This window comes from Lepisosteus oculatus, chromosome 4 (genome assembly GCF_040954835.1).
Source record: "Lepisosteus oculatus isolate fLepOcu1 chromosome 4, fLepOcu1.hap2, whole genome shotgun sequence".
In the NCBI taxonomy this organism is placed as follows: Eukaryota; Metazoa; Chordata; class Actinopteri; order Semionotiformes; family Lepisosteidae; genus Lepisosteus; species Lepisosteus oculatus.
Genome location: NC_090699.1, coordinates 58,536,555 through 58,562,047, shown reverse-complemented (window position 1 = coordinate 58,562,047; position 25,493 = coordinate 58,536,555). Strand labels below are relative to the sequence as shown.

Sequence of the window (25,493 nt, the reverse complement as noted above, 5' to 3'; positions counted from 1 at the left end):
GTGAAGCTAAACTTGAGCAGCCATATCACCCTGCAACTCACAACTGGCAACCCACTGAACCTAAGCAGGTGTGAGCCTGGTCAGTACCTGGATGGGAGACCTCCTGGGAAAAACTAAGATTCCTGCTGGAAGAGGTGTTACTGGGGCCAGCAGGGAGCATCACCCTGTGGCTCATGTGGGTCCTAATGCCCCAGTGTAGTGATGGGGACACTATACTGTAAACAGGCGCCACCCTTCGGATGAGACGTAAAACCCAGGTCCTGACTCTGTGGTCATTAAAAATCCCAGGGCATTTCTCGAAAAGTGTAGGGGTGTAACCCCGGCGTCCTGGCCAAATTTCCCATCGGCCTTTATCAATCATGGCCTCCTAACAATCCCTCTCTATGAATTGGCTTCATTACTCTGCTCTCCTCCCCACTGATAGCTGATGTGTGGTGAGCGTTCTGGCGCACTATGGCTGCCGTCGCATCATCCAGGTGGATGCTGCACATTGGTGGTAGTGGAGGGGAGTCCCCATAACCTGTAAAGCGCTTTGAGTGGAGTGCCCAGAAAAGTGCTATATAAGTGTAAGCAAGTATTATTATTATTATGCAAAGGAACAAGTAATAGGTTTATTCCATGCTGAAAAAAAGAAGAAAGAGAACACAACGTTTCGGCCGTGGAGCCTTGCTCCACGGCCGAAACGTTGTGTTCTCTTTCTTCTTTTTTTCAGCATGGAATAAACCTATTACTTGTTCCTTTGCAGCCTACGCATGCTGACGCAGCTACCCACCTGAATTATTATTATTATTATTATTATTATTATTATTATTATTATTATTATTAATAGTGGTTAACATTGCTGCCTCACAGTGCTGGGGGTCTGGTTTTAATTGTGGACCTGGTAGTACCATGGTCAGTTTGTGTTTGTGTCTGATTGTGCCTTGCAGTGAAATGCCATTCCACCCAGGGTGTATCCCACCTTACTCCCATTGCTTGTCAGGATAGGCTCTGGCTCTCTCACGACCCTGAATTGAATTAAAGCACTTAGAAAATGGATAGATGGAACGCAAAGGTCTTTACATATACAGTAGGAGGGTTTCACTTAACCACTACTGAAGAGTATAACCCAGCGGGGTGTCATAACCTTTATGCAATTATGCACCCTGCAAACCTCATTACAGAGCAGCTCACATGAATAAATGAGAAATTACTTCCCCAATTGAATTAAGGGGGGATTTACACTCAGGCTCTTGGCCAGATGGTGCAAACTCAAGGTGCAATTTAGCCTGGACACTCCTGCTCACCAGCAAAGGAAGGTACCTCCTCCAGAAAACTACTGGTCCACCTACACCACTGATAACAGCAGCCTGTTTTCTTTTCTTAGAGACCTCCCATCCCACTACTAACCATTCCCAGCCTTGCTTAGCTTGTGAGATCTCAAAGGCCAAACTACAATGTGATAATCCTACTTTATTTTTTAATGAAAATAACCAAAAGCATGCTGTTATACCAGTGATCTGGACTGAAAAGTCAGCATGAAAAGTATAAATATTAGTATGTCTTAAATTTAAAAAAAAGTGAAGCTAAACAGTTGTACTCGGAAGATATGTATTAGGAATGCTTTTGTAACTCAACAACTTCTCAGTTACTTCATTTTTTTTAAATTCATGATGCAATACAATTCATTATGGCATTTAGAAAACAAAAAAACAAAAAAAACATTAGTTATACAAAAATACCTACTGTATATTCAGACAGGAGGCAATTATATTCCTCCTCCAAATTATTTCCAGTAGATTGGTAGTAATAATGACCAACTCATTTGCAGTATGAAGTAAAAATGGTGTGCCATTCAAGAGGCTTTTCTGGATGGCAGTGATTAAACATTAGACCTTGAATGAGAATGCTGCAAAAGGTTCTCTAAATGCTCTCTTAGAAAAGAATGTCTGTAACGTTTCTAGCAGTACTATTAAAAGGTAGCACTCCACAGCCATTTAGTTGTGCAGATGAACAGCTTCACTAATGGATTCCTGGGATCCTACCAGACCCCTTCATACAGCTGTTTGTATGTTGCCTTCTTGGATATCATGGTTAAAAATGAGAAAGTGAGAAGAATGAGCTTAATCAAGACTTGATGGTCTCTACATGGATCACTACAAGACAGTTGAAGGCAGGGACTCTGAATAAAATTAAAAACTATTTGTTTGCATTTCAGATCAATGAGTCACACTTCCAAACAAGCATTCGTTTCATGGCCTTCGTGTACAATGCCGTGAGAAAATGGCTTTGATAAGACAGTAGGGGGCCCTGAAACACTTTGAAAAACCTCATCACAATACGCATTACCAAGATTTCACAATTATACAATTAGAAGCCCATGCTGTGTTGTTTTGTAGCAATGGGTACATAAAGTAATTCATTAACAGCCAGGCCACTGTCATTCCTTAGCTGTGAATGCCAGTCTAAAACAACATCATTTCCTTAAGGAAGCCAATTATCTTTTATGCCTTTTACATGTTTTTTGCCTGTTGGTTTTGATAATTGCTGCAAATTTTAGAATTTCAAAGCTCCAAGGATCTACCCTTAGGAAAATACTTTTCTTCCTTTTCCCATTTTTATTCTAAGTATGGGTTTGTTTTTCTTACATGGGTATTCACTGAATATCTAGATCATTGGACAATTTGGCAGTGAAAAGATAAATTACTGTTTTCCTGATAGCTATGTTCCAATTACATACTGTACTGTATATTTGTACAAGAACATATATAGGAAGAACTTTTTTTTTCATTTTTATGAACACAGTTCTGATTGTATCATCTGTAAACACTAAGAAACCTTCTGGATTGATGTATTGATGTATTGATGTATTCCCTCATAATAATTATGCAACAATAAACAACGATGTGCAAACAATGTGCAAAAGGCTTAATATTAAAGCTGCATGTATATAGTAATACCAGTCTTTCAGTTTGTGAAAAACAGAAAAACTGTCTGTGATTCTGGACTACAGGACCAGCAGCTAGCTTTAGGTGCCAAATTGGCTTCTTCATCTTTTCATTCATTATTATTATCATTCTTTATGTTTGTTGATTTTGGAGGTTTCATTTTTTTTATTTGCCCACTGATTTATTTTTCAAAATGTCTCACCCTCATCTATGATACAAATGTGGAGATATTACTATATACTGTATTGTACCATTGCTTTGTACAGTATATTGCATTGTGAGAAGAACTTAATACTTTGTTCTTGAGAAAATCCAAATTTGTCCATTTGTATTGTCATCACATTTAAGCAATATACAGTACTAGTAAGCAATTATTGTCATCTTTAAATCTTTATGAATCACAAGCTACATTTTGTACATCCTAGCTACAGTATGTGAACTTGTGATATAAGCAAAGCCAATATGTTTAATAAACCTTATAATATGTCCTCTTTTAAGTTGAATGTATGTGGCCCCTTTATTTCATAGTGCTCCATTTACCTACTAAATGTCAATGTCAATTGCACTCTGATGTACTGTACTTTTTGAACTATACTTTTCAATCATTTCCCAAAATGATGATGCTGTCTACATATGTAATGGTAAAAAAAGTTGGAACTTGTTTCATGATGATTCACCAAAAGCAACATAGTTTAATAAAGACCAGTCCATGCTGATGTACTACAATCCACAAGGCAGGGCTCTGCACAAAGACCATTTAACTTCTTGAAAATGGAAATTTCCCTTTTCAGCACTGCTAAGAGGACTGACCTTGTTTTCTTTCGACTGCCATTTAGTAATGTGTCTACCTTAACTGCAAATGCTTGTGATGTGTTTGTTGTTAATGGAAGCAGTTTTGTACTTCTAATCTGTGTGTGTGCGTTTTTTTTACCAGTAATACGACAGAAATGTATTTGTCATGTTTGATTTATCCAGAGCATACTATAATATAAATACTGCTGTTTATTTTCCTGCTTATATAAAGCTAGTATGTGTCGCAGATGTTGTCATTACTTTACATAAGGAGGAATCCGTTGCTTGGAAACTGCTTGAATGCAAAGGGCAAAGATGAACAGAATGTAATGATTAGCCTTTGTAAGAAACTACATGTACTTAGGAATCACGATGCATAATTAATTCACCCAACACAATTTCTGGTCATGAACTGCAGGCCCACCTCTAAAATCCTAGAAAACCATAAATGAGCAGTGCGGTATTCTGAAAAAGTTATTTTGGACTTATTCTGAGACCCTCAGGCATAGGTTGTCTTTTGAGTAAGGATAAATTAATATAACAGGACATGGCATGTAATTGAATACTTGATCTGTTTTTTCTTGTTCCGAGCATGCTAGAGTTACACAATTTGGTATACTGTAGCATGAAAAAAATGAATACTAGAATTTAGATCCATCTGAAAAGGTAACATGAAAGCCTCAGATGTATTTTCTGTTTGGCTGCTACCTGGCCTTTCAAATAGTCAGAATCAGAGAATCTTGATTTCCTTTCTATTGACATACTGGGTCTTAGGTGTAATGCAATAGATAGAGATATTAATCAGGAGAGGAAGAAAACAACTTTATTGGGAATATCTTTTTCTATTACTATGCAGCCTAATACTGACTAGAGTATTGTTCACCACTAAATTATATTTCTTCTCATTTCAGCTGTAATAATGAAAATGAATGGTACCAGATCCATGAAAACATCATCAGAAAATCAAGCACCAAGTACACAGCACCCAGCACCAATTACGGTAACTTTCATTGCATTGCGTTAGGTTAGGAGAACCTTTATGTGTATGACATAAGCTGTTTAAGAACACACACCTCCTACTGTAAATACTGTATACAGTATTTAAAATCAATATAAAAATATTTTCCCAGTTAACAAAATATCAAGCTATTTTCATATTATTAGTAATTAATCATTATTAGTAATCATTGAATTTCTTAGCAGCACTTATTGCCGATAATATATTTGAAATGTCTGATTAGTAAGTGTGTGTATTTTGGAGAGGACAACAGATTGGAGTCATTGTCTGAGTGAACTGTATTGAAGGTGTGATATACTGTACATGATGCTTCATAAATAACACTGTTCTAATAGCAGTAGTGAAAGTATGAAAATAGAATCAGGGATATTTGCAAAAACATAAAACAAGATGAACTTTTTAAAATCAATTGTTGATAGGTAGTGATAACACTAAAATTGTTGACTCGTTTAAATGAGATATGAAACATTTGAGCAATGAAGAGGAAAACATGTCAATAAAAATGGTTACTATTGAAAGAAGGTCATTCAGCCCATCTATTTTGTTTGGTTGCTAGAGTGACTGTTATTCTCGAACTCAGAGACAGTATTATCAAACTTGCTCTGGTCAGTAACCAACTGCCACAGCAGACAGTGAAGAGAAAATGATGTGACCATTGAGTAATTCCATTTGACAGGTTTATGCAGACCCAATTAATTCTACAGCGGTGTTCTGCATAACTATTATTTTCAAGGCTGATCCAACTGTCTGCTATATATAGACATGTCATAGGAAGGCGGGAAATACCTGCAAATATAATTAACAGACAGTAGTTAACAGCATTAACTACTGACGATGAGAAAAAAAAAGCAACACAACCTACAGTATTTATCCCTAGTTTCCTTTTGTCTTGTAATTGTTGTTATAATTTCTTACATACATACTAATGAGCAGTGCATTATTAGTGATAACCTATTCACATAAAAGGGACAGACAATGTCTTCTAACTCTTTCATGTTTTAAACTGCTTTATGTATTCTGTAGAAACACGGGATGCAAACATACGCTTTTTGCAGTCGGCTTCACCCAAGTGTAAGATGCTTACTACAAATATCAAAGCTATTTTCAGATAATTTTGTCACAGATCAAGTTATTGTTTTGTACTTATCTCCATATCCAACATAGATGTAAGATTTAGTTGCTGCCACATTTTATTTTGAGAGGCCTGCCTTGATTACAAAGGACAGGTCTGCCCACCTGCACTTCTTTGAGCTTTATGTTCAAATATAAAGAGAGGAAACATAAATATTCCATTCGGATCCCATCCCAGCTGATCTGTCATGCGTCTTCACTGCTGAGGGCATTAAACTGACGCACAATTGAAGTCACATCAGTTAAACACACAGATGGATATCCATCTAATTGACTTTAAAAATGTATGTGATCCCAGGGCTGCAGTAAAGCACTTCAGAAGGCCACAGGGCTAAATGGGCTGAGATCAGAGATTCTGCTGCTGACTAGAAGCAGGAGATTTAGATGGTGTGCACTGCATTATACGGAAGATGACAGTTGTAACAAATAAGTTTCCTCAGTTAAAGCTGAATAGGTATAACAAAACTCTAATAATGTTAAATAATTGGTTGTTAAAGACTTTTCCCATACCTTGGTGTTGTTTGCACTATAGAATCTATGACTCGTTTTACGTTTGCGATTCTAAGTCTTCTAGTATCCCAGTCTGCAGAGAATGTTCCAGGCTTTCAATGGGTTACCCACGGACACTTTATCATATTACAAAGAAAAATTAATAGGTAAAAAACCAATTTCAATGCTGAAGAGATATTTTTACATAGGAATTCCAATTCTTTTAATTCCTTTTGTATTATCTGTCAGTTTCTGCCAAAAATAATCAAAATAACTAGAGCTTAATAAAAAAAGAAAATCCAAAAAAGGACTCTGACATTATCATGCAGAAAGGTTTGTATAGCACATACATCTTCATTGTGTTGCATATTTTTACAGTTTTTAAAACTGTCCTTAGACCACCTCTTCCACATTCAGATTTGTTCCAGCTAGTACCTCATTATTACAGATACTGCTTTAAACAGCAAATAAACATGAACTTGTCTTCAGTCATGTACAGTATAATGTTGGATATGTTCATGTTTTATATGCAATATCCAGTTTTTATGTTTGTATGTATATTATGTATATTAAAAAAATATACATAACTCCAACATTAAAATAAATCAGTTTTTAAAATAAAAGAACACGTGATCAAAAATCTTGAGTATGGGGGCCCCATAATATCTGCAAAAGTACAGATATAGGTTGTAAATATTTTATGAATATGGCTTTACATATACTGACAAAGAAATATCAGCAATATAATGCAATAGTAAGAGTCATTCTCCAGCCTCCAGTTTTCAGTAGGATCAAAGGCACTGAAATGCAGTTTGAATGCAAATAACTGCATTTTCTTGCAATGCTTTTTGTAGTTAGGAAGATGCTACGCAGACTGCACAAATGAACACAACATAAAGCTTGGCTGTCTCATTTAATAACTGCCAGGAGACACACTTCCTTCTCCTCTGCTGGTAGCGGAACTCAGTAGAAATCCAATGCCTCTGTGAATGTGCTCTCCCCTGTGAGAAACACCGCAATGAAGCAAAGCTTCTCTCTGTAGGTATCTAAAAAGAGTCAGTGTTCTTTCTGCAGTCAGCTATCAGAACTACAGGAAAGAGGAAAAAATGCAGTGGGGAGTGCTTAAGCTGTCAAGACTTCCATTTTGTTGCTGTTTGATGATCACAGTCAGAAACCTAATTTCATCTGTGCATTCTTTATCAAGTAATACAAATGGAAGCAGCTGATGATATGACACAGAGCAAACAATTATAATAAAGCTTAAATAAACTGTGGGCAGCATTTGTACACTGTATGTGGTCATTCAGCTGACGTATTTGTTTTTTATAGCTGTTCTCTAAGTTTCCAGCTGCTTGGTTAGTTATGATCACTAAGGGAATTTTGCTCAAACAATTGACGCAGCACATGTAAGAAAAGAAATTACACAGTATAAAATTATTTAGATCATACAGTTGTAACATTTTTATTCTTAAACACCATCTCTTTAATCAACAAGAACATTAGCAGTTGAAATGTGTAGGTGTTTTTCATGAAAAAATAAATATTTTACCTGATTTTTTTTTTTTACCTGAGACCTGCAGGATTGGTCTGTAATTGTCTTAAGTGTGACTTATCCAATGAATCTTCATGGACTAAGGGCAGTAATTTACGATTAATGAATATAAGGCATTTACTGCTGATACCTAATGCTAAGTATAGTATTCTGGTTAAAATTTACACCCACATGAAAAATGATAAAATCTTGACTACTCTAATAACAAATGACTATAAACTATGAGAACATTTTTTGTCATATTGTTTGCCATTTTCTTAAAATGCTACAGTATGTTCTGGGACACAATTCTAACTAATCTGGGCATATGAAAATGCACCTGTCTCAAGAATTGCATTGTTCACTCTGGTCTGCACAATATTGTGAAAAGCATGAGCTCATAGATAAATTAACAGACAGAGAGCCAGAAGTAGCTTAATTTTGTATGTTTTAGGTGAAGGTAGTGGTAAGCCACAATTGCCAACAATTAAGAATCATTGAGGCCTGTAGATGTCTCAGGTTTGACTTGTGCTAAAACCTTCTTTCACCCTCCCTAGGCCTTATCATCTCCCTACAGTTACTGCGAGGGGAGATGGAGCAGATAAGAAGAGAGAACCCCATGATCTTCAACAGAGGTGTGGCGATTACCCGCAAACTGGGCTTCCCTGACGTCATCATGCCTGGTAAGAAAGAGAAATAGGATCTTTGGCTCGGGGGTGGTGTTAGGGCTGCTGTTTGACTGCCTGCTGGCATGAGTGTATTTTAACCACTTTTCTGCTGTGTGTTAGGGGACATATGGCTACAAAGAATTTACAATTTACAGAATTTACATATACAAAAATATGGCAACAGAATTTGATGATCCCCAGATAGCGTCTCCTGATAAGTAGGCCACATGGGGACATCTCCACAGTGTATTTTTATGAAGAAGATTGTCTTTAACATCTTCAAGTGTCGAAAATATTAGTATTATGCAGTAAAATAGATAAAAACAGAATGTTTGTTGTAAGGTAGTCCCCACAAGTACAGTATCTTAATCTATGTGTGCTTTACTCCACTTCGCCATGATTGCATGCTGTTTGGCTTATGGTATGAAATGTATAGAAAACACTGCTTTTCTTAATATTTAACAATGGAATTCTTATAATTAGAATGCTCACTTAAATAAAATGTACCTCATATTATAATTACTAACCCTCATAAAAAGTAATGAAAGTTTTGATCCGTGTTTGAATGAAAAGCTTAACAAGAAGTTGAAGAAGCTTAGCAGATATTAATAGTGTTAAGAGTTTTTAAACTGTGTTTTGAGAAAATTCCATTATAAAAAAATGTGGAGTCAATGTATAAACAGTAATAACCTCTCCAGTTCAGCAATTCAGCTTTAGAAAACTTTCACAATCACCCCTACCAACCACTTAAAGTAAGTTTATAAAATCTGAAGCCAGGTAGCTAAAAATATATAAAAAATATATTGTGGACCATCCTAGCAGTTTGGACTGCTGTCAAATTAATTTTAGGATGTTTGACTGAAATAACGTTTTGCTGCCCCAACTGTCTGCCAGTATGTGCTCCTGTATGGATTATGATTTTGTTGTGCCTTAGCAGCCCCTGGCTTTCTCATACTGAGGGGAACAGTAAAAAGGTCATTACCACATCCTGATGCAGCTGGCTGGTACTATTTCACTGGGCTACTATTTCAAATTCCATTCCCTGTGGTTAGCTCCCATACAATATAATGTTAACTGAGTGTATTTGTGATGCACTTGGGCATCAAGTTACTGTTATTAAGTTTTAATTTGCTTCAGATTTTAGGAACCTTAACCACAGTCAATTTGTTTGTAGTGCAGAGCAAATTAAGGTTCTCCAGTTTGATGAGCCCTCTTCCTGTTTGGTTTTTCAAAATTCCAAAAAGGCAAAACTGCGAGTAGGCAGGAAGCTGGGTGATGCTTGTAGGCAATCTGGCTTTCTACAGCATGGTACACTTGATTAATCCCCTAACTCAGGACTTGAACTGCACTGGCATGCTGTCACTGTTCCTAACATTTCTTCATTGGGGTTACTGGATTTTTATTTAGCTTTGGCTTGATCAATATTCTGTTCACTATCCTTAACTTTCTCCCTTTCCTTCAATATTAGATAAGCCCGGTTTTCTCTGCATGTGAAAACTCCAGTTTCTGTTTTAAAACATTTGTCTTAGTGCCTCTCAAACCTGCGGGTGTTGCCAATCCCCACTTGTCCTAGATTTATTTTTTAAATGGGGCTCTTCATATACTAAAATGTTTGGTAAGGTGTCCATAGATATTTAGAATAAAGTTAATATTATCAAACCTGAGTTTTCCAGCCTTTTAGAAACTGGATTTCATGTAGTAAAGTATTGGTTTGGGGATCCCTATCTACAACCTGTCAGTGATCTTTGTTTCTCTTTCTTGATTCTCCTGGTGCCTCTATTGTCCACTGTCCACTCTGTCTGTCTCCATGGTGCAGAAATGAAGATAGTTGGGTGTAAGTGCCTGTGCCTGTCTCTGGCTCGCTCGCTCTGTGTCAGCTCGTTCCTCTTTATACCTCTACAGTGATTTGTCTGCATGGAATGAGCCAATGCAGTGAAACTGATGCTTTGGTCAGCCTTACAGAAACACTTTAACATCATGGTGGTTTACTTTGAATAACCCCTTCAGAAAACCTTTAATCATATGCCTGAAGCTGTGATGTGTGGTAATGGCCCTTAATCCAGTACAATCCTAGTAGAATCAATATAGTCACTTCTCACACAAAGATTGCAATGCTTTCTCACTCCACCTATGGCCTTATGCCTTGTGTTAGTAGAACTGCTTCTTCTCTTTTATTGCCAATGAGATGTACATGAATACGTTGCCAGCGACACTGTTATGCAGCATGTTATCAACTGTACTTATCCCAGCTTTCTCATTAATTTCAATACTTATAAATTACAAACAAAATGTCACTTTGAACCGAACTGCTAGAATTCAAGGTTTTTTGTAATTGTGTCTTGTATTTCTGTGTTTAGGGATCTATTTTTATGATGTTATTGTAGTCAGCACACTGACCAAATAATATTTATAAACTTCTTTTTCTTATAGTTTTGGACTGCCAGCCCAGTATAGTATTAGGAAATAATTTATAAGGTTTGAGGTTTAAAAATATTTTGGGGTATGAATTACAATATCAGAACTTTCCACATTGACTGCATCTCAGAATTTTTGCCTTTTGAGACTTTGAATTTCAAGTTGTTTTGTTGATTAAACTGAAGGTATCATTTGAAATGTTCCTTGTTTCTAATAGAAAAGCAACAGTTTGTTTGATTTTGTTTCCAAGCTGAATTCTTCACTGAAACATTACAGCTACAGGAGGTTCTGGCTTGCTTGTTATTGAGCTACTCTTTCTTGTACCAGTACCAGAACAGCATGAGGGCTATCTTATGTAACACCCCAAACTCACCTTCTTCATACTAACGAGTAATAGGTTTATTCCATGCTGAAAAAAAGAAGAAAGAGAACACAACGTTTCGGCCATGGAGCCTTCTTCAGGTGTGAGAGAGACAGGGCAGTAGGCAAAGGTAAAGTAGCGGGAGAACAAAGGTTGGGAGGGAGGAGGAGTGAGAGGCGGGAGCAGGGGACAGAAAGAGAGGCCAATCAAGAGGTGTGAAGTCAGAATGGGTGCAGAGAGGTGTGAAATGAAACTTCCAATGAATGGAGAAAATTTAAAAGAACAGTAATCTGTCGTTAAGGGAAGGGAGAATGTGTGATCCTAACTGCAGAATAATTTTAGTTTCGGTGGTCTTTCTGATGTATGAGTTCGGAAAACCGTCTTTGAGAACACAGACGGAGAGATTAGTGTGGTCGTGGCCGTCAGAGGTGAAATGAGAAACAATGGGCTTGGAGAGATCTTTAATCTTCACAGCCCTGACGTGTTCTCTGAAGCGGTCTCCGAGTCTCCTTCCTGTTTCTCCAATGTAGATGGCTGGGCATTTACTGCAAGAGATACAGTAAATAAGGTTGCTGGAGGTACAACATGCTGTCTGGGTGATCCGGAATTGTCCTGAGGGGCCTTGAATGAGTGTGGTGGTGGCTGTGTACTTTCAGGTGATACAGCGAGCAAGATCTTCATATTAATGATGGTATCAAAGGAAACTGGGTTTGTTGAAGAACACTTCGGTTTTGTCCAGTGCACATTTGCATCTTAAAAATTCTGACACTAATCACACTTGGGTGAAAATCCCAAACTGAGTCCAGAAAAGCAAGTGAGTGTTTTTAATTTGTTTTACTCTGGGATGGAACAGATGCATTAGAGACATACTGTACATTACAAAGCAGAAACTAGCTATATAAAAAAGATAATTGACTCAGACAAAAACTTTTTTTGCAGTTTCTGAAGCAACTGAGCTGAAAAATTAAAGTACTTATTATACATGTAGAATATGTGAATATTAGAATGAATATATGTATTATAACTCTATTTCCAATACTATTTCTAGTTATGCTGTAGAGCTTTCACTCTAAAATGTCTGATAAAGAGATGGATGGATTATTGTTGATGTCTGTGCTGTTGGTAACTAGAAATATGTGTATCTTGGTCATGTTATATTGCATTAATGTACATGAATGGTATCAATGAATGAGAGGACAGTGACCCCAAACATTTTCTTATATTTGAAAGTAAGATGATATGTATCTGTATTTCCATAAAAGCAAAAAAGATCATTCAGTTTATTGTAGGTACAGTATGTGGAAGCAGTGTTTTGAATTTGAAATCACAACTACCTTAGGTAGGGTTATATTTGCTGTTCAATTGCTGTTCGCAGATCTAAACATACCTCTGAGCAAAGCACTCCTGGAGCCTTATCTATGTCCATTAACTAATTAATGTTGCTTCACACATTCCAACATTATGCTCCAGTGGTCTAAAGACCTATTTGAATCATGTTCTCCAGCAACATGGAGATTTCAGGTAATATGCCTCTATTCAAAGAGCAAAGAACATTTGAAATAAAGAAATAAAACCAAATCTTGTTTTTTTTTGCAAAATGTACAATTTGTGTGATAGATGAGATACATTGTCCCATTGTAAAACCTTTCTAACAGGTGGGCTGTTTCTGTAGAAATATACACAGTACATACATAAGTCTTTCAGTTTTCTAACCTTTTTCAAAGTGTTGCATGTTGCAATTGGAAAAAGTCAAATGGAAACTCTGCTATTACAGTTATGAAGTCAGTTACCTTATAAACAAGGTTTAAATAAAAAGCAGCAGGAGCTTCACAGATATAGCAGATCCTTGCAGAATCAAATAACATGCTTTGGACATACTATAGGAAATGCCACTGAGATTGATAGAATCATCTCATTTTCAAAGGATGGCCTATGAGTAATCATAGGCAAAGCAAGGTAAACTTATTGCTAAACCATTGCATAATTTTTCATATTTTAATACATTGACAATTACTATATATCAGTTTGCTTTTATGTCAGTATAAATAAAAGGCACAACGATACAGCTTGGCCGGAAAAGGGATCTTCAGTCCAAAAAGGTCAGTTAGAAACACTGATCTAAGATATTCCAGACATATTGTTAACAATGCAGTATACATCAGAGAAAACTGTGTCAGTCAGAAATGTTCATAATCCTGATTCTAACATGGATAATAGGTCTAAGGTCATGTTACAACTTGTGACGGCATAATACCTACTGACATAAATAAATCATACTGTAAATTATTATAAGTGTATTGTAAGTGTAGCTGGGTTCAGTTGGCATATTGTTTTAATAGCTCAAAATTATGACTTGTTTCCCAAAAGGATGTAAAAGAAAATGAAAAAAGAATAGGTGCAGTAAAAACAGTCAACAGTTTTCCCTGTTGGCAAACAGTAGGCCCACCTGAATCACTTACTGTGGATTGGACAGTATGCCTGTTGGGGAAATAAAGATAAATAATTTAATTAAAAAGTGAGTAGATGCTTCTTTGGTGCTTAGAGTTTTGATGCTTTTAGGTAATGTACATTTACATAGAGGTGTGGTAGCTGTTAGAATTCATAGAATATATGCTGCATGCACCAACCCACAATGGGGCAGGTTGTAGGTGGGCCCCGAAGATGGACACACAACCCACACACAAGATTTGTATAGAAAAATAAGGGTTTTATTTATGCAAGTCTTGTCCTCTGGTAAAAATAATCATTCATAACAACCCTGCTGAGGGGAAAAATAACAGCCTACTCAATGGGAAAAAATAACCCCAGTGCTGGTTCTTCTCCAGGCTGGGGGATAATAATGGGTTTTGTAGCAAAACTTCAAACGAGGAACATATTTGGGTCTGTGTTGGTTAAAGGCTGGGAGATCTGACAGGGCTCCTCCTAGGATACAGCTCCTTGTCAACAATGTCTCCTTCTCTGCTCGGCGCTCTATTTATCTTCCTTGGAGCTGATACTGCTTCAGTGATTGCTGTGGTCCTGTCAAACCACCCGTGATTCAGAAAAAATGCAGAAGTCCACAGTGAAGGCACCACCCCTTGAGGACTCAGCCCCATGAGGCTTCACAAAGGATATAACTTGCGATTGTTTGTAAATGTTGTGACATGGAATTTACAGCATAGCTCATTGAATAGATTACATCCCCTGCAGTTCAGTAAAGGTAAGAAACTAATTTGATCTGAGGAGTAAATAAAGAAGTACCTTATATTTTGATACTTAATGCTCATACTCCATCAGAAGAGGCCTGTTTAATTATTACTTTTTTCCATTTGAGGGAAAACAAAAATAACATGGTGCTTCAGTGCAGAAATAATTCACTTGGTTTAACAGGTGTTTAAAGAAATTCTTCAGTGGGCTGTATTGAACATGATCATAATTAGGGCTTGTTGACAGAGTGCACAAGTAAGGGATTTCAGACTGTGCACCAGAAGGATGACAGTGACCTTTACAATTAATTGGATGTGCTCCAAAGTGGTTGCCTGGGGTAAATAATTAATGAGTAAATTAATTCTTTTAAAATACCACTCCACTTGAATCTTTTCTGTTATTCTTCTCGGTTTTCGTCTTAGTCCCTGGAGAAGATTGGATAAACACAGCTCATGTTCCCATGAACTAAATCACCAGCTTCTAACATTGCCTCTATATTTACACTCTTTTTATTTTTATTTGCCTTAGTTTAAGATTTACAGAGCTCTGCCAAACAGAAATGAGCATTCTACCCATAATGCTGGCATATCTGGAAAAATATCAGCCATTACTTTGATCATCTGACATTATCTCACCATCTCATCTTGGTTTGCCTTATGATGCATATTGTAGGTTAGATTCAGTTTTATGAGGGACGTTAAAAAACAGTTCAACAATGCACTTTGGGTACTCTTGAATAGAAGGTTATTGTAGCCCTCTTGCAACCAGTAGCAAAACAGCCTCTGCTACTCAGCAGTTCAATTTCAGACTCATTTTTATATTTTTTATATGTTCACCTCTCTTATGATAAATGGTTTTGCATCAAATCCTGCAAAACTATTAAAGTCATATTGCTAGATACAGGTGTGTGTGTCCCACACTGTTGACAAGGTTATACTATTTCTGCAGCAATGTATCCCATGTTAATATGGCAGGGATCTATACATACTGTAGCACAATGTATTGTAAACTATGAACATTATAAAGGAACAAGTAATAGGTTTATTCCATGCTGAAAAAAAGAAGAAAGAAAACACAATGTTTTGGCCGTGGAGCCTTCTTCGGCCAAAACGTTGTTTTCTTTCTTCTTTTTTTTCAGCATGGAAAAAACCTATTACTATGAACATTATATACACATATACTGGACCTCAGCTTTCCTCTCTCACAGAATTATAAGTTTTCAGTACTTCCTAGATTCTCAGTATCCATGTTTATTTTCATATTCCATATTACAATTAAAAACAATTTGTGATTTAATACACAACTTTTACATTTCTGTGTTTGTATTTGTAACAGGGATCACTAATTAAGAAAGTTTAGACTAAACTTTAAAACCTGAATAATGTTGAATTATCCTATAACAGAAGGCCCGGCCATTTGATGTGGTGGATTTCTCTGTTGAATCACACAAGGCCTAGAGTCACTCTTAATACCCATTGCACCTGGCTCTGCAATGCTTTCGTTCTACGCTTCATCGAAGTGATGGCCAATGTCAATGCTCTGTTTATTATTTGCGTTAAAAAAAAGTAACAGGATCAAGTCTTTGGTGGCATGCAATATTTTCATTGATAAACTCTCATTTCCCATGGAGGTGAGACCTGTCTCACATACAGTAATTTGTCACTGTTGTCTAGGTGACATTCGAAATGACCTTTACCTGACCTTGGAGCGAGGTGACTTTGAGAGAGGGGGGAAGAGTGTTCAGAAGAACGTCGAGATCACAGTGTACGTCCTTTACGCAGATGGAGAAATACTTAAAGTAAGAGATGTTTAAATTGTTATTTTTGCAAGTTATGTTCAGGACTCCAGTCATAGTGTACTCACTTAACAATTTAAATAAATAAGTGAGTGGGTCTAAGAATAAGCTTATGTCCTCTAATTTTACTGTAAGGTCAGCTACATGTTAATATTGATTAATGTTTATCCATTATTGCCCTTGATATTGTGGCCTCTCTCCTGCCTCACAGGAACCTCTGTTCATTGTGGTTTACCACTTTCATGATATGAAGCATCAATGTTTGTCTGAAACCTTTCATATTTTACACTAAAATGAAGGCATATTTTACTTCAAAATGACAGATCAAGTTGAGGGAATTTATGATTGCTCTTTGTATTGTCATGGACTTCCATTATTTCATATCTTATTCATTAGTCTTAGTATTTCTATTTATCTTTAAATGTCAATGGACATATTCAAGATTTTGTTACAATGCAATAATTGACAGCCTGGTGAAAGGCTATGTGACACTTCAATAGATCTGCAAAATGTTATTGTTGGAGCCATGTTCATTTGAAAGAGGCAGATTGAATTATAGAGCTTGCCGAGCTTTGCATGACAAAGACGTGCAATATTTTATGCATATGTAAGAATGTAAACGTTTGTCCGCTGGTAAGATTTCCTTTTATCTCCCCGAAATAAATATTGACGCCTACCTACATTGTTGATTTCTCTCTCGCCCTGTGTCAGGACTGTATCAGTCTGGGGTCAGGGGAGCCCAGTATGAGTGAACACCGATCCTTTGTGCTCTACCACAACAACAGCCCCCGCTGGAGCGAGGTCATCAAGTTGCCTATCCCCGTCGATCGGTTCCGTGGGTCTCACCTGCGCTTCGAGTTCAGACACTGCTCAAGTGGGGCCCCTGTGCTCTTTACCTTACTTTTCTGTCTGATTGGAGGTGTAGGGAAAAATAACAAACCACAGTGAAAATCTGGAAAACAGAAGCATGCTTTACTTGGAAAATATTTGACACATGCATGGAGATGTAAACCCTTGTCTTTGGTTTTCTGTCAGACAAAACTGTGAACAACAAAAACAATATATGAAAAAAATGAGACAAAGTTTTTTATTTACTGTTTGGTCATGTTAGTCTGCGATTCATTTTCAGTCCTTCATGTTAGCACTCAGCACTGGAGTTGTTTGAGCTTCTCTGTTTTTCCTCATTTTATTCCATGTAAATCCTTAACTATTCTAGGATTTATCTTGGAATTCTAAAAAGTAAGGGACCTCCAGTAATCATTTTCTAATGTCAAGTATTTTTTGGGATCTACTTGAAGTGAGTTACACTGTATTTGTAAGTCAGCAATCAAAGAGTTTTTCATCCTTTTAAATTACATTTATTTGTGCTTGTCATAGCGAAAGACAAGGGAGAGAAGAAGCTGTTTGGATTTGCCTTCACGCCCTTGATGAGAGAGGATGGCACAACTCTGTCAGATGAAAGCCATGAGCTTTATGTCTACAAGGTGAGCATAAATAGTGAAGATTACTTTGATTATAAGGACAGTGGAAATGCAAGGTTTAATTAGAACAAAGTGTCTGGTTTGCTTTATGATGTCTATGTTAGATTCTGTTTTGTAAAGGAGTATATAAAACAGTTAATGCAGCACACAGATTTCTTGAAAGGTTGATGTACTAGTAGTGGTCTTTGCTTTTAACATCAAAACACTCTGCCACCAAATCGTTTGAATTCAGGCTCTGAAAAAGAAAAAGGATTGTTTTGAGATATTTGATCTCAGGACCTCTCTATTGTTACATGCTTTTGGTAACATTTTTTTTTTGTTTTACTTTCCTGCATATGAAGTGGAGCATGTAAATTTAACAGTAAATCATACACAGTCTTGAAAGTCTAATTGACATATTTTGCAACTTAAGTGAGTTAGATTCACTTTGGTAACTCAGTGCATGCTACTTTTGTGTAGTATTAGGAATATCCAATATTAGAGATAGAAATAGTATTAGTAGCTTCATTATTAGAAATATTTCTGCTGTGGCTCCAGCAGATGAAAATAGTAATGTATTCTGATCATATGAGACATTTTGCGTAACCTCATTAATATAGCATTTTTTTATTGGTATCCCTACTGGTAATCAATCCTTATTTGCCTTGGTGACTATCTTTTACAAGACAAGACTCAAACCCACTTCAAAGCAATTAAAACTACAAGTATTTGAATCATAAGAAGCCTAAACCTAAAAGAACTGACAATAGAAAAAGGTTAGAGCACAAAAGCTGGAATACAGTACCTCTGGCAAAGCCTATGTTGTATACCACTGGATGGGTTTCAGTACTGTGGTCAGTTATCAAGCAATTAATACATAAAGTACAAAGTCCTGCCATATTAAATGAATGAGTCTCCATATGCACATAATTCTTTCTCCCATTTAGTCACAATTATGCATATAATATCTATCAAGCATGCTTGTTTTATTGAAACAGGGCTGTGTATAAGACCTCTTTTGAGCCTTGCCAGTGGTCAGTTTTTGAATGGGCTTGTTTTGGTGTTGACAGTGTGACGAGAACACCACCTTCAGTAACCATGCTCTCTACCTGGGCCTGCCCTGCTGTAAAGAGGACTTCAATGGTTGTCCCAACATCCCTTCCAGCCTCATCTTCCAGCGCAGCACCAAGGAGACACTCTGGATCACCACACAGCTGTCCTCCACCAAACTTACACAGAATGGTAATTGCTAGAGACTCCCGCACATTGGGTTTCTGTTGGAGGAGATAAATGTTGAGCTAGAACTGTCCCACAGGTAGATATCCTAGCCTTTGCTTGCAGTGACCGAGTATCTCTTTCTTCAGTGGATCTCCTGGCCTTGCTGAAGTGGAAGGCTCACCCAGACAGAGTGATGGACATCCTGGGTCGCCTGCGGCTCGTCAGTGGTGAAGAGATTGTTAAAGTGAGAAGCTTCTTTCAGTATTCAGTTCCCACCTGGAGGGGTTAACTTGAAATTATAATGATGGAGTAAAATTAAACTGCAGTTAGTTTTTGCAGATGGTCGACATCTCCTGCATGCTTTATTTAACAACAGCATACTTCTTTGGCAAAATAAGACGTGGCCACTAATAATTTTCTTTGAAATTGTCAGTATAACAAAGGATAGAAATTTCTTCTCCTGCTGAAAAAAATGAAATGTCGCTAAAAAATGTTTTCATGTGTTTTCCTTTTTTATTTTAGTTTCTACAAGATATTTTAGACACATTGTTTTCCATTCTGGATGACAACACTGACAAATATGGTCCACTTGTGTTTCAATCATTGGTAAGAAACAATTTAATATTTAGAAGGCAGGAGTTTTATTTTCGAAAGAAGAAATCACAGTTTTGAAGCATGTTTCAATATTTAATGTTTTGAATAATTCAGTGACAAAATAATTAAAATAGTCTTTGTTCTGTGTTGAGAATATTGTTTTACATTGCAAGGTACTGTATATACTGTACAGGTAGTTTTTAACTGAATCTATAGTTGAAAGTAATTAGAGAGGAGTTTATAACCATACTCCTTTCAAGTTTTCAAAGACCTTTATAAAAATTACTTTAAAATGAAGTTAGCCACATTGTTTCGACTGCTAGAGCAGTACCTGTTTGATTGTAAATTCAGATTAATTAGTTTAATCTTATGCATGAAAGCTTGTGTGCAGTTATTTTTTACATTCATTGTATATTATATTTATTTTCAGAACCTAAAGTGACAGTTTAGAATTTAAACAGATGCACAGTTCATATCAATGATTCATTGATATAATCGGAGCACTGTCTTTGATATTCTTACAGTATGAACAAATTTCAGCCTAGATCTATTTTGCATACGGCCTCATCTGTTTGGATACATTTTTTTAGTAATGGCTTATTAGTTCTTAACTAGGCATTCTTTTCTTTTAGTTCAGGTGGGTAGCTGTGTCAGCATGCATAGGCTGCAAAGGAACAAGTAATAGGTTTATTCCATGCTGAAAAGAGATGAAAGAAAACACAACATTTTGGCTATAGAGCCTTCTTTGGGGTTTTCTTACACCCCAAGAAAGCTCCACAGCTGAAACGTTATGTTTTCTTTCTTCTCTTTTCAGCATGGAAGAAACCTATTACTTATTCTTTTCTTTTAGCTTATAAAGATATGTGGGTCGTTTTAGCTTAATGATACAGCTAAATGATTTCATATTTACCACTTATACAGTATTTGCTAAATTAATGCTAACTTTGTTAACTTGAGATAGGATTCTTACATGATTGGTGTAGTAGGACCCAAAAGCTTAAACAAGATGTTGAACAGACGACATTTTGTTTATCCAGTATCTAATGGCCAGTTTTGAGAACGTTTTGAGCAGCTTTGAGCTGTTTACCCTCCCTAATAGTGTTTGTGGTTTTATATTGTTCCACTTACTATCATATGCCATTCATTCCTGATACAATAAACAGTTTCACACCACCTCAGATTTCACAGAAACGTGATTAGAGCGGCGCTAAGACGTTACGAGGCCCACCACAAAGTCAGTGGTTGTAAATGCCCACAGCGTCTGTGCTTAACGATGCCAGCACATGACAGATGGATCAGATCTCACACTTTTGTTATGGCCTTCAGGTGGTTCAACAGCTAGAACACTGCCTAGCAACCAAAGATTCAACAGGGTAACACGAACATGGCATTCATGACTGACTTTGTCACTTACTGTAGTGACTTGCCTTCACACGTCTGAGACCATGATCTTGAAGGCATGGGTGATTGACTGGTATACGCTGCTTTAGGAGTGCCTCGTCCATCATTGATTTAGTTATTTCGTTAACCATGGCGCACCTGTCAACAAAGCACCACTTTGCTGTTCTGTGTCATTTTGTTTCTAGGGCAGTGTATGTTCTACTCATGTGTACTGTACCCTCCTCTCAAAGATAGGAAGGGAAGGAGTAGAGAGGTGATGGGAAGTGACAACCTCAGACCCCACTGGGTACTACGATAAAATCCAGGCCTTTCATCTCAAACTATTTACAGTATATCCCAAAACTGATGGTGATCTGACCTGAAGTCTTATGTGTCTTTCGATGTACCAGGTGTTCATCATAAATTTGCTACGGGACAGTAAATACTATCATTTCCGGCCTGTCATGGACACTTACATCCAGAAGCACTTTGCTGGAGCTCTGGCTTATAAGTAAGTACTTGCATTAGGATACAAAACAAGTGATTTCTTACAGTGCAGCATTTACTAGGGGCAGAAAATTTATTTTACAAATCTTCTATCAGTTGCAGTATTGCTCTGACCAGAAGTGATGTAAGTTATTATCACTAGTTACTTTTTTGAGCTTTTAGAGAAGCCTTTTTCGAATGGCAATTGCATTAAAATTAAATGGATACATGTCATGACCGAGCTCATTTCTTTCTTCCATTTGTTTCTTATTACTGCATTTTGCGTGAGATTTGAATTATAGTATGAGAAATAAGAAAAATGAACCAGTAATTGGAAACGGTCTGTAAATGACATTTGTTCAGAGGACACTACGTAGCTGAAACAGATATCAAACCGTCAAAAGCATCAGTCCCCTGTTCAGTTCAGTATTAAGAATTAAATCAGTGGTTCTTAACCTTTACTGCAGCCGGCCAACCCTTTGGTACTCAAAATATGTTATTGCATCCCTTAGCTTAAATTGTGGAAGTAGGTAAATTCTTTAATCCTAAGATACTGTATATCATAACTATAAAATGATAGAGATAAAATTATATATTTATTAGTATAATTTCACAGTACAATTAAGAACGTGTAAAAAATTACACCCTAACTTTTTTTTACATTTACCATAAAATACCAAGGTTTGATGAAACAAAGTACTGTACTTATGTGCCTGTGCTTAATTTGTGTTTTTTGGTGAATGACCTTCTAAAATATTCTGACATTTCTCACACCCCCAGACAGGGCATCTCGTACCACCAAAGTTGCATGTACTCCATGTTAAGAACCACTGAATTAACCCTCCGCACCAGCCGGAAAGTGGATATGAACAACTCTTAGCCTCTTATTCTGTGCATGGCAATGCAATATAATTTTGCCCCATGCCAAGTGTGCTCAAATGATGTTGGTAACAAACGTTCTTAACTAGTAGTTTTCTGTGTTCTCTTATTTGTTGTTTTCAGTGGTCTGTAAAGTGGCCAAAGTAAAGGGTGCAGGGACTCTCCAATGTCATAGCAAGTGAAATTGCACTCTCTTCAAGTGCTTTTTGAGCTCAGTGAAGTAGACATTGCTTGTTGAAGTCTATGACACTTGGTGACTACTGTATGACCATGATTCATTCCCCTAGTGGTGGTGCACATTTAGCAGAACTCTACCAGGGTAGGTCTTGAATTCGGACGCCAGGTTAAGCTTTGCAACATTGCAACAATGATTCCAAATGAGTTCATTTCAAATTTGTTAGCTATATAATTTTAATAAATATTAATAACAGTAAAGTGGGAATTTATAAAACAGAGAACCTGTGAATGATGGTTTATCCTATGCTGAGATTCCCAGGTCTGTGCTGATTTTTCCTTTGTCCTGTGCGTAGAGAGCTGATCCGCTGTCTGAAGTGGTATATGGATCGCTCTGCTGAGGTTATCCGCCAGGACCACATCCAGGAGGCCATGAGGGTATGTTGGGAACAAGGCTATGTCCCACTAATATTGAAGATTTCTAGGTCAGTCAGTTCTTTGTAGCATGAGCTATTGTTGGCGGCTATGTTTCTCAGTCCAACAATGACATTTGTCCATTTCCTCTCTGATTTACACAAATGTTCTGCTTTTTCTGTCACCATACAGAGAAAACCTGAAATGAAAAAGTTTAGTAAACTTGCAGATGTCAAACAATTATAAAAAATGTGTTTATTTTTGCGAGGAAAAACCTACAACATTAAATTGACTCCACAGAATTAATGTCATCATACAGTTTCTGACCACTGAGATACCTTCTAAAGGCAACAGAGTTACGTTAGCGTCATGGAACAACTTGAGGATAGTAAAGTCCGCAAGTAAAAAAGTAAACAAATTGGATAGTTTATCTTCATATCAGTTCTGGCAGTGAAAATGCAGTGCAAGAAAATGCAGTGCATGTAAAAATACTATACATAATAGCAGGACACCAGGGAAGGGAGTACAGAGGTTCTCAATATAGCACCATAGTTGTTAGCTGCCGTGAGATCAGCAAAACTACTGTAGATCCATCTTATTGCTTATTGAAGAGCCAAGAGCAGAATTGATATACTAAGATAATTCCAGACAGAAAGCACCCCAGGCTGGAATCAAACCCAGAGCCTAAGAACAGTGAGGAAGTAATGCTGACTTCCATGCCACTACGCCATCCTTGTTGGCTCTTTCCCCTCCTGTGCCAAAGCAAACAGACACAAACACGCAGGACGCTAAGCAGCGCAGGTACAGCAGAAAACCCACTCATCCCCGGTGGTTTCCTCATTCCTACAAAGGACTGTTTGTAGGCTGTAAATAGGGCAAAATGCAGCACAAATCCCTCTGATTAATGTTCTGCGTGCCCTTTCCATACTCCAGTCTCACTTGCCTTGCAAAAACCAAAAACCACTCAGGGATTGTCTTTTTTCAGGATCATTGCATTCCTTTGAGTAAGAGGTCATGGCATGTGTTTTAGCATCACATTGTACTAAATGCTCTAAATAATGCTTAAACAAATGCCATGATCTCTTATACACCAGTTATGTCATTTGCAAATGTCCCTATAACACATTATGTGATTGTAACAACTTGTATAGCAGTTATGAAGGGATTATCTAGCCATTATGCAACATTCAAGTAAAACATTACAATGTTTTCTTCCATTTTTTTTTTAAAGGCAGTTTCATCAGTTACAGTATGTACAGAGGCAGATGGGTACATTTACTGTAGTTGGAGCCAGCCACCAGATAAACCTCAAAAATAATCTTATTTAAAAATTATTATGCAGTGATTTTGATTTAATTTGGCACCAATGCACTTGTGGTGATATTTTGCTTTCCTCTGCCTCAGGCTCTGGAGTACCTGTTCAAATTCATCATTCAGTCGCGCATCCTGTACTCCAGAGCCACCTGTGGTTTGGAGGAGGAGCAGTTTCGTGCCAGCATCCAGGAGCTTTTCCAGTCCATCCGCTTTGTTCTGAGCCTGGACAGCCGAAGCTCAGAGACACTCATTTTCACACAGGTAAGTGTGTGTGTGCTTTCATAGCTCTCCTCGTTTTCTGCCTGTGCTGCACTATCCCCAACCACATCCCACTCCCGACAACACTAGAATTAACTCTAGAAAATAAGAGACTGAATTCCGCTTCTTGAATATTGTCTGGAAGAAAACTCACTTGTCTTGCATATATATGATGATTATATTGTACAGTTCTATGTGGTCAGTCTGTTAATATATTTACTTGGAACTGCTTAAGGGAGTGAGAATTGGTTGGCTGGGAGATGTGATGACAATGATCTGTGTTGCTCAAAATTTCCCAAAAGGATGGTCCTGAAGGATTATATGAACCCTGTGAGCAAGTGCTGCAAGACTCAATATTCGTGTCTCGAAAATGTGATTTAAAAATGCTAAAAGTGACACTAGTTTTGCTAGAAAAGGAGCAGGGTGGTATTAACAAACTGCCTTATTTAATGAAAATTAAATAAATTCAGACAGGATACCACCTGCTCCTAATCAGCATTGTAGACACAAAAGGAATGTGTTTTCAGCAGTTGTACAGCAGTCATGGTAAAAAACTGAGTGCTTGAACCTGACACCTAATGTTTTTAAAGTTAAATATTTTGCAGTTAAAATTGTGGTATTTACCACAATGAGTGGTATTTCCAGTACTCATTTGTAACAACTGCTACTGCACCTGTAACAACTGTTACAATAATTGTAAGATCAGTTGACACAACAAAAACAAATACTGACAGAATCCTTAAAAGTTGTTTTTTATTGATAGGCTTTTTTCTGCAGTGTGGGAGGATTTCTAAAAATGTATAAGTACTGTACACCACAAGTGTATTTATACAATAAGAAATGTATAGTTTACAGAGGCAGAAGCAATACTTTCATTACAGACAAATCTAACAGGAAATTGTGTTCCTGGCTTTTCTGAAAAATGTATCATGTTAAAATCTTTAAAATAATCTTCGTCATTATTAACATCTTTAATAACAGTAAAAAAAGGATAGCTCACCTA

The 25,493-nt window shown here is 37.1% G+C and overlaps 1 protein-coding gene across 11 annotated transcripts in view; it reads left to right on the top strand.

Moving 5' to 3' along the window:
• The window catches only part of dock3 (dedicator of cytokinesis 3), a 253,825-nt gene that overhangs the window by 185,607 nt on the left and 42,725 nt on the right, over nt 1-25,493 (top strand). For 9 of the 11 annotated variants that reach the window (XM_069189418.1, XM_069189422.1, XM_069189417.1 and 6 more), the window contains exons 13-23: nt 4,631-4,719; nt 8,446-8,571; nt 16,192-16,316; nt 17,025-17,187; nt 17,691-17,797; nt 18,844-19,015; nt 19,138-19,235; nt 19,514-19,597; nt 21,376-21,476; nt 22,861-22,942; nt 24,323-24,493. In XM_069189418.1, the coding sequence (XP_069045519.1) occupies nt 4,631-4,719; nt 8,446-8,571; nt 16,192-16,316; nt 17,025-17,187; nt 17,691-17,797; nt 18,844-19,015; nt 19,138-19,235; nt 19,514-19,597; nt 21,376-21,476; nt 22,861-22,942; nt 24,323-24,493 (1,318 nt within the window). Of the gene's footprint in view, nt 1-4,630; nt 4,720-8,445; nt 8,572-10,372; nt 10,391-16,191; nt 16,317-17,024; nt 17,188-17,690; nt 17,798-18,843; nt 19,016-19,137; nt 19,236-19,513; nt 19,598-21,375; nt 21,477-22,860; nt 22,943-24,322; nt 24,494-25,493 lie in introns of all 11 variants that reach the window. The other 2 variants (XM_069189416.1, XM_069189413.1) reach the window with 1 other exon arrangement.